Consider the following 10,173-nt stretch of genomic DNA (forward strand, 5'->3'; position numbering starts at 1 on the left):
ATCATTGACAAGTTCCCACAACCAATGATCTCACTTTAATGAATCTATTTCATTATTTCATGTTCATGTTATTTATTTGCATTTGTACAGTCTGTTGTCTTCTGCACTTTGGTTGATCTTTCATTGATTCTATTTTAGTTACTATTCTATACTTTTGCTGAGTATCCCCACAGGAGAATAAATCCCAGGGTTGTGTGTGGTGACAGATATGTACTTTGATAATAAATTTACATTGAACTTTATACATTTGGACAGATACATTACATAGATAGGACAGGTTCACAAAATTTGGCCCAAAAATCATCATATTTGCCTAGCTCAGAACCTACCTTTGTTGGCATGGACAAGTTGGGTCAAAGAGCCTGTTTCTATGCTGGTTTTAGTGATCATTTACATATATCTAACGTGTGAATATGTAATGGGCTGAGATGATCAAACCCAAGCTATTCGGAGTATCCAGAAGATGTAGTAATAAGGGTACAAGCACAACATAACACAGCATATATTTACAATGTCTATGCACAAGGATATGAAGCTGACCTCAGAAGTGACGTATATGCCAATCTGGAGGAGATAATTACAAAAATTAAATAATTTCTTAGTTTCCCCTAAATGTTATTGGGCAGGAAGGGAATCATAGTGCAGTGTTGTGGAAAATCCACGTTTGATTCTACAGGAGTAGCACAGAACAGCCTGATAGCTTTATTAATAGCCCACTGGATATTTATTTATTTATTTATTGAGGTAAAACGGAGAATAGACCCTTCTGGCCCTTTGCGCCACACTGCCCAGCAACTCCCAATTTAACCCTAGCCTAATCTCAGGACAATGGCTGATTAACATGCCAACTGGTACATCTTTGGACTGTGGGAGGAAATGGGAGCATCTGGAGGAAACCCATGTGGTCACAGGGAGAACGTACAAAATCCTTACAGGCAGCAGTAGAAATTGAACCAAGGTTGCTGGTACTGTAAAGCATTGTGCTAACCACTACACTACCGTGCTGCACCAACTTTTCTTTATTACTAACTCAAATTTTATCTTTAATAATTGAATGGTAATATTTATACTGGCCTTGCAGATATTATCAAAGAACTGCTCTAAATTCTGTTAATCCATTTGAGCTCAAAACAATGCTACATACCTTCTTAATAACAAGGTCACTCTGCGTGAAGAAAATTCAGATCTCTTGGACTTTAATGCATTTGTTATTTCATTTATAGAGAATGCAACATCATCAACCCTTTGAAAAGACCAAGCATGAATATAATATTCATACAAGATATAATCATGTTTGCCATGAATCTCAATGTTATCATTTGCCATCATTTGCTGAAAATCTGTTTACAACGAATAGGTCATCAATTCTATTCCATAGATTTTCCAATATGATATTCGCTGCAGCTTTTTCACCTCAAATAATTTGGCTTCTCTTTTATTGAGAATAACCTTACCTTTGTTCTTACCTTAACTTGTATTAATTTTGTACTGTGTGCACTTTATAAGGTGAAGTTAGTTTCAACACTGGTATCACAGAGCATTTAATGAGTTTGAATGTGGCTGAGGATAGAAATCCCATGAAAGATTGATGAAAATACAGACATATAACCACAATATTAAATTGATTCTAAAACCATCATGTCATAGCCCTCATGCTGCTTTTGCTGCAGGCATCTATATGTCAATTTTAATGAATAACAAATATAATATCCTTTTGTACCAGGAACAAATGCTAATTTAGTATTATCTTGTGAGTTTTGTACATGCAGAATTTCATTTGCAGTGGTCTAAGGGTCTAGTCATATTTAAAATTCAATAACCTGACCTTTTATCCTTTCTTTATTTGACAGCCAACAAATTACTCAAATCCTGTTTACGCAAAACTCTACTTGGACGCATCAAACTGCCGGAATTCCTTAGTCAGCACAGAGGAAAAGAAAGAGCTGCTTCCAAAGAAATTAGCAGACGGCCTGAGGGAGACAGTTGCTTAGATTACCCTTTAGTCCTGTATCTTTTTTAACCACTGTATAAATGTATAAAGAAAGGATTAATTTTTCTATGTAATGACAGTGTTCTGATTATATTTTTTTGCATCAGCACTACCTGTGTTTTTGCGCTGAGGATTCTTGACTGACCTTCTTTCCAATGTTTCTGTTTAATGCACTGGGAAGGCCACCTGCACTAAATCACATAAAACAAAGCTGCTGATTGCATCTCCCATTGTATTCAATCCTGTACTTGGAGGGAGAAAACACACACAAGCCAATTTTTTTCAGTTTTATACCAGTTTGGTATTTTCATTTGGCACATTTGACAATCTCCACTGTTAAGTTTTCAGATGAATAGTTCTACTGGGTACTTTTAACAGTTATAAATAAACACCTTCAAGTTCCTATTGGTTAGACATTCTTTACGTTCTCCTTGAGGGAAAATACTCACATTTTAAGCAGTTTTAGGAGTTATTTCCTCAAAAAAGTGTATGGGGGTAACTAACAAATTGAAGGCTCATCCAAATTTCAAGGTCTGACCGAACTGCTGGCTTGGTTCTTATTTAGCTTTTCATTGTTTTTATGTTAATATAATACTCTATGTAGTCAATGCTTGGTGAGTTGCAATTTTACTTTGTTTTGTGTAAACAGTAGGGAGATTTGGATATATTTCTATAATAACTGGCTTGGTTTGAGAAATTTAAATTTTGCAGATTCTAATCAAGCATTTATTTATCTTGTCTGAAGTCAAATTATTTGTATTTGAACTTGTTAACATATAATGGCCCAAAATTGCTTCAAGTGGTGATCAAATGGTGCCACTGTACTTAAACTCCTTCCTTCCCATTTTAATGATGAAGGAAATTTGTTCATGGAGTGTGAATTGGAAAGAATGTGAAACCCCCAGCAGGTCCTCTTGGGTCTGAGTGAATAAGGCAATAGGTTGAATCTCCTTTAAGACATATCAAATGAAAGCACGTTGAAAGCAATAGCATTGTGGGTAGCACAATGCTTTACAGTACAGGTGATCCTGGTTCAATTCCTGCCACTGCCTGTATGGAAATTGTTAATTCTCCTCATAACTGTGGGTGTTTCCTCCGGGTGCCCTAGTTTCCTCCCACAATCCAAAGATGCACCGGTTGATAGGTTAATTCATCATTTTAAGTTGTCCTGTGATTAGGCTTGGATTAATTTGGGGGATTGCTGGGCAATGTAGCTCGAAGGGCCTATTCCACGCTGTATCTCAATAAATAAATAAAAAATAAATATAATATAAAGACTACAAAAGACATCTGTCTTAAAATTTATCCCAGGTAGATCGTACAATGCATTATTAAGCCCCATTTCATTCTATTCACTCAACCTCTAAGTCAGCAGAGAATAATTAGTATTATCACCCTCTTCAAACCATGCTTATATTTGAAATTATTAGATTTAATCTTCACAAAGCCCTTCCCCATAAACCTGTAATTACCGTAATATCACAAAAGTATACATGAATGCCGAGCCATACAATAAAGTTATTTTCTTCGAAAACTTACTTTAGTGCAGCACATCCTCAGCAGTAACTTTTGGAGAAACACGAGACTGCAGAAGCTGTAATCAGGAGCTAAAAACAAAATGCTCAAGAACTTGGCATATCAAGGGGATGGGAAGTGTCAACATTTTAGATCTTGGCCCTGCATCAGGACTTTTGAATATTTGGATCTTCTTCTTTGATCATCATCGCTTATCCAAATTTGCATGTAAGTAGTAACAATTCCATTAGCCACATCAGTATTTTTATGTAATTTTTTGCACATTCCTTGTTAGCTTATCAGAGATATATTTAGCTTGCTTATCTTGTAAAATTTAAATACTTCACTGACATTGCATACAAAGTTCACTGAAGCATTCAAGTACTAATATCACACAGTGAGTTATTCCTCTTGTTTCTCACTAATTCTGAGCAGTCTTGAAAATAAAACTAAGCCTGAAAAACCAGTAAGCCTAAACTTGTACTATTGAATGGAGCTTGCATTCGGCTTTGCATAAAACCATGATGCATAATCTAACAAATAATACATTTATGATGTATACACTTCCAAGAAGAATCCCTTGTTTGTCACAAAAAAAACCTACTTCGGGAATCAAACCATAAGATGATGAGGAGGATAATCAGTCATAATCATATAGGTTATCAAAACAGGCTAAGACTTTTGCAGAGTACTGTATTTGTCAACGGTGAGCAGAAAGTAAATTTGTAAATCTGGCGGGAGTGCTAAGGGTGCAGTGCCACGGGAGGCATGTTGGACAGATGGCAGAGCAGGAGTGCCAGGGGCAGAGAGCTTCATGGGTGCTGGCACACCCAGCCCTGAGACACCAGGCAAGGGCATTTGATTCCAAACAATTGATTTCTTGATTATCGCAGAATGTCTCTCTAGTTCTTGCTGCTCCCTCCCCTCTCTCTTTCCCTTCTCCCAACCATGATTCCCCTCTGCCTGCCCCCTTCCCACTCAGTCCACAATAGAGACCCATTTCAGAATCAGGTTTATCATCACTCACATATCTCATGAAATTGTTTTTTTTTGCAGCAGCAGCCGTACAGTGCAATACATTAAAAAGAATTTTGCACTGTACTGTATATAAACCAAAGTGATTGGGTCAGTTCTCAAGTTACGTAGGGCATCGAAACAGGTTCACTGAGTCTGTGCCACCATCAAATATTTATTTATACTGGTCCCAGTCTCTGGCACTTGGCACATATGCCTTCTATGACATTTCAAGTGTTCATTTATAAGAGTACCTGTCTCCAGCCCTTCAGACAGAGATTTCCAAATTTTGAGCAGTAAAAATATTCTTCCTGAAATTCTCTCTCAATCTCTTATGCCTCACATTAAGCCTATGCTATCTGTTTATAGATAACTCTGCTAGGACAGAAGATTTGTCATTCTCTTTTCCCTCTATACCCTTCATAATTTTGTATACCTTAATCAGATCCCCTTCAGTGTTCTCTGCTCCAAGGAAAGTAATCACAGGTTCATCCTGTCTATGTTCATCCGTGTTAAAGCATAGCTTGTACTTTGCTCTATCCTGCCCATTACTACTTGTCCATGTAATTGAAAAATCCCACAAGTAGACTGAAAATTTTTAGCTACACATTATTTGTATTTTTTCAAAACTGGATGAGTAGGGAAGATGAGAGGATTTGGGATGTTGAAAAGAAACTATTCGATTCACTGTATGTGAATCTGATTTGCCAGAGCAACTAATGCTGGGAACAAAAATGTTAACAAATAATTAATATCAGGGACTCTATAATTTTGCCCTCAAAAGCTGTTGTCATGTATGTCTTATAATAACTACAAAAGAAGTGCATAGTACAAAATATTTGGGTTTGACCTTGTGATTTAAAAATATCTAAATTGCTGATAATCAAAATCTTATTTTTGTTAAACTAGTTATTGTTTAAGAAATATATGAAAGCGTTGTTGTTTGTATCCTCGTGCTTCTGATGTTAAAGTTTTTACAAACTAGCTCTACTAGCCATGAAAGGTTGAAATCCATGGTAGATTGGGCAACAGTAAATTATGGGCGATTCTTATTTTCCTCAAATTTCTAAATTCCAGTGAGTACAGGTCCAAACGCTCCTCATTCCTGGAATGAAACCCATGAACCTCCTCTGGACTCTCTCCAATGACAACACATCCTTTCTGAGAAATGGGGCCAAAAAATGTTGACAATACTCTAAGTGAGGCCTGACTAGTGTTTTATAAAACTTCAGCATTATCTCCTTGCTTTTATATTCTATTCCCCTTGAAATAAATGCCAACATTGCATTCTTCTTCTTTACCACAGACTCAACCTGTAAATTAACCTTCTGGGAATCTTGCACAAGGACTCCTACGTCCCCCTGCACCTCTGATGCCCATTTAGGTAATAGTCCACACTATTGTTCCTTTTACCAAAATGCATTATCATACATTTCCCAACACAGTATTCCATCTGCAACTTTTTTGCCCTTTTTTCTATTTGTCTAAGTCCTGCTGCAATGGTATTGCTTCCTCAACACTACCTACCCCTCCACCTATCTTCGTATCATCCGCAGACATTATCACAGAGTCATCAATTCCATTATCCAAATCATTGACAAACAATGTGAAAAATAGCGGTCCCAATACTAACCCCCAAGGAACACTACTAGTTACCAGCAGCCAACCAGAGAAGACTCCTTTTATTCCCTCTCGCTGCCTGCTGCCTGTCAGCCATTCCACTATCCAGTATCTTTCCTGTTACACCATAGGATTTTATCTTGTTAGCAGCCTCATGTGTGGCACCTTCTCAATTGCCTTCTGAAAATCCAAGTAAATTACATCCACTGCCTCCCCTTTGTCCGCCCTGCTTGTTACTTCCTCGAAGAACTCTAACAAATTTGTCAGGCAAGATTTCCCTTTACAGAAACCATGCTGATTTTGACTTATTTTATCATTGGTCTCCAAATACTCTGAAGCCTCATCCTTAATAATAGACTCCACGCTTTCCCAACCAATGAAGTTAGGCTAAGTGGCCTTTAGCTTCCTTTTTTTTGCCTTCCTCCCTTCTTAAAGAGGGGAGTGCCATTTGCAATCTTCCAGTTCTTTGGGACCATGCCAGAATCAAGTGATTCTTGAAAGATCATGACCAATGCATCCGTTATCTCTTCAGCAACCTCTCTCAGGACTCTGGAATGTAGTCCATCTGGCCCAGGTGACTTATCTACCTTAATACCTTTGAACTTGTCTAGCACTTTTTCCACCTTAAACCCTTCCCATCCTATGAATCAAAATCACTGACATACAGTGTAAAATTTGCAGCAGCAGTACAATGCAAGACACGTAAGTTAGTATAAACAACAATCAGCAGCGTTTAAAACTGCTCTCACAAATTGCTTCAGTTTCTGCTCAGTATTCCCACCAGTCTTTACATGGGTTTTAATAGATGCATCAGATTGACACTTCATATGCTGTCAATTATTCTCTTTACAGGATTGACAAAATCGATGGATTCTTGTTTAGGGAAAAGCAAAGTGATAATGCTTAGGTCACTTTTAGCTTTCCTTTATTTTCCACATCACTGTTTTCCTCATGTCAGCACTTCGGTAATTCTAAAACCCCTTACATCTTTATAGATAGAGATTTGTGTCATAGATTTCCGAGTACAAAGGATCACCAGAAAGCAAATGACCAAAACAGAGAACTGCATGAGTAGTTGATATATGTAAACATATTTTAAAAAACTATATATCCAAATTAGAGAAGAAATCTGCCATATAAAAGTCAGAACATTTCACATACATCAATGCGATTTGGGGGATTCCTATAGATTATAGCACAGAAGTAAGACATTCAGAGCATGTTAGATTATAAACAAGAGAATCTGCAGATGCTGGAAATCCAAGCAACACACACAGAATGCTGGAGGAACTCAGCAGGCCAGGCAGTATCTATGGAAAAAGTACGGTCGACATTTCGGCCCAAGACCCTCCGGTCGGACAAAATTGAAGGGTCTCGGCCCGAAACATCAATTGTACTTCGTTCCGTAGATGCTGCCTGGCTCGCTGAGTCCCTCCAGCTTTTTACTTCAGCGTCTTTGTTTGTCTGTTTTATAAACATCTGTTCCATGCTCTCATGTTAATGATTTAACAATTATTAAGTCACTTTGTGTCTATATCTAAGACTATTCTCTTCACCCAGCCTTTCTATCCTTCAATATTCAACTCAGTCAGCAACTCCTTCTTTTCTTACTCCAATAAGTTATTTGGTCTTCTCCAAAACATATCTGTAATATTTGCTTCATCTATGTATTGTAAAAGCAATTTCCACGTTTTTCCACTCTTTGAATAAAAATTACCTCAAATTCCCATTTATATTTATCGATGTACATGTTACACTTACCAGCATTGCTTATGAATCCTGTGGAGCAGGGGTTCCGGAACTTTTCTATGCCATGGACCAACACCATTAAGCAAGGTGTCCACGGATCCCAGGTTGGAAACCCCTGCTCTGCAGTCTTTTCCATAGCATTTTTTCAAAAATTTAGACTCCTGCCAGAACACTCTTTTCTCAAGCCTGTTTATTCTTTCCAGATGGTTTTGTGTAGTCATCTATTTAAGACCAATAATGGGGGGGCGGGGTAGGGGGAGGGATAGTATCATTGCGGATTGACATCAAAACAATGGAGACTCCTCTACCCAGTTGTTCATCCCCTGTCTAAATGTTCCCCAGGAAGGATCAAGTTGTAGCTTGTGCTTAGTTCTCTTCCACAATTGCTGAAAAAGGTTCCACAGAAAGGCTGTCAATCCTGACACATTCTGAGCAATGAATCTGGGTTACCTGTAAATTATGTAAACCAGATGACACTATCCACCAAGATCAGCATATTTGTGTTGTAGGTGCAAGCTGGTAATATTAACACCATCATGACTTTGCTATGTATAATCCTAATGATTTTTCCTTCCCTGACTATTAATTTTCACATGATGCAGTACAACAACAAAGCCATGCACAATAATTTGCTCAAATTGAATGCTGATGAGGACATCCTGGACTGATTAATTGTTGGATGACGACAAACAAATGAAGAGGTTTAATATGATCAAAATATAGCCATTAACTGTTAAAAACTTTTAATTGTGACTGTGTCATAAAATATGCCTTCCAAATGATTGATTTGAAAGCATTTACTGTGTAATTATTTATAACCAGCTTGTCTTGTTCAGTGACTTCCAGGCTGCAGAGTGTTTTATTCTTTCTGTTTGGAGTTTTTTTTTTGTATTAGAATGAGTAGAGAAGGAAAAAGTTGAAAATCAATTATACTCAGATTCTTCTATAAAAGCAATTTCTTCCTAATACTCTGTGACATGACTGGAATATACAGTTCTTAGCACTTTCAAAAAATCGATCTTGTAATTCCTGTGTCTGTGAAGAGGTCAACAGGTAGGCAGTAAAGGTGTTAAAGAAAATAGTTAATAGCATTTTACTTGATAGTCAATTTTTGCTACCCCATTTGTTTCTATTCTGTTGCAGGTTAATAGTTTTAACAGTTCAACCCAGTTTTGATGAATTTTGTTTGATTCCAATTAAATACATTTTCAAAACAAGCCAGTTTGCACATCACTCAAAATTGAATTTAGTGTCAAAAGTTTGCTGTTTTATTAATAACCATTTTTCTGGACATTGTGGAACTAATAACAGGCATCAAGATTTATATGAGTGAAAATGTCTGCTACAATACAATCATGTAGTAAATGGATTGTGTCTTAAAATTTGCCTGACTATATAGTTTCCTAATTTTCCACCAAATGGAATTCACTTCATTTAGTTAAAGTGAACAAATACTGCTTTTATCATATCAAAGGCACAAAATTTTAAAAAGTATTTAAATTCTCACAGAAAATAAGGGCTTCTGTTTTGTTTAGCTATAATGCTTTGTACCTGAGGTATCTTTGATATCACATCTTATATGATACATGTTTGCTACTGAATAAAACCAGTCTTTATCAATCTTTTCAAATACTCAAAACTTTACTAAGGGAATACAGATATCAGAGAATTTTTTAAAGGTTTGCCATTATGTCTGCATGCATAGTACCTCTATTTTCTTTATTTGATTTCACTGAGTCCTTTGTTAATTGTACTTAATTTGTGCAATTCACCAGAGTTCAGCTCAAGCAATTGTTCAAAAGTAAACTAAGTAGATTTTTTAAGACTGTTGATGGACTAGTTTCTTTTTCTGTTTTATTCTTGAGATTTGATAAGCCTAAGATTCAACAAATATTAGTTCTGATTGAATTTCACAGCTGCTTTGCTTGGAATTTTTTTAAATAAAATGTCAGGTCATTTTGAAATTGCATTTTATTGATATTGGTGTGTTTAAATAAAATAATAAAAGCCTTGGTGTTTTTGCTGCTTTATTGTACCAGTGTTAGTTGGATCTTAAGAGAAATCAGTCTCAGATCCACAAAGTATGATTGTGCAGATCCGTTATTCTCACCATTCCTGCAACTCTCAATAGCACTGAAGATGAAGAGAATAAATAATGTCAAACAAGTTTGAAGTAAGGTTTATTGTCAGAGTACATACATGTTACCACACACAACCCTGAGATTATTCTTCCTGCAGGCATACTCTGCACATCTATAGAACAGGGATTGAAGACAGGATCAATG

The 10,173-nt window shown here is 36.7% G+C and overlaps 1 protein-coding gene across 3 annotated transcripts in view; it reads left to right on the forward strand.

Annotated features, from left to right (window-relative positions):
* LOC134346855 (low-density lipoprotein receptor-related protein 1-like) overlaps positions 1-7,434 on the forward strand; it is a 2,119,020-nt gene extending 2,111,586 nt beyond the window's left edge. For all 3 annotated transcript variants that reach the window (XM_063048628.1, XM_063048629.1, XM_063048630.1), the window contains one exon: positions 1,851-7,434. In XM_063048628.1, the coding sequence (XP_062904698.1) occupies positions 1,851-1,991 (141 nt within the window). In that variant the 3' untranslated portion in view covers positions 1,992-7,434. The remainder of the gene's footprint in view (positions 1-1,850) is intronic.
* Positions 7,435-10,173: the final 2,739 nt, after the last annotated feature.

The sequence above is a fragment of the Mobula hypostoma genome, chromosome 5, assembly GCF_963921235.1.
Source record: "Mobula hypostoma chromosome 5, sMobHyp1.1, whole genome shotgun sequence".
NCBI classification, from domain to species: domain Eukaryota; kingdom Metazoa; phylum Chordata; class Chondrichthyes; order Myliobatiformes; family Myliobatidae; genus Mobula; species Mobula hypostoma.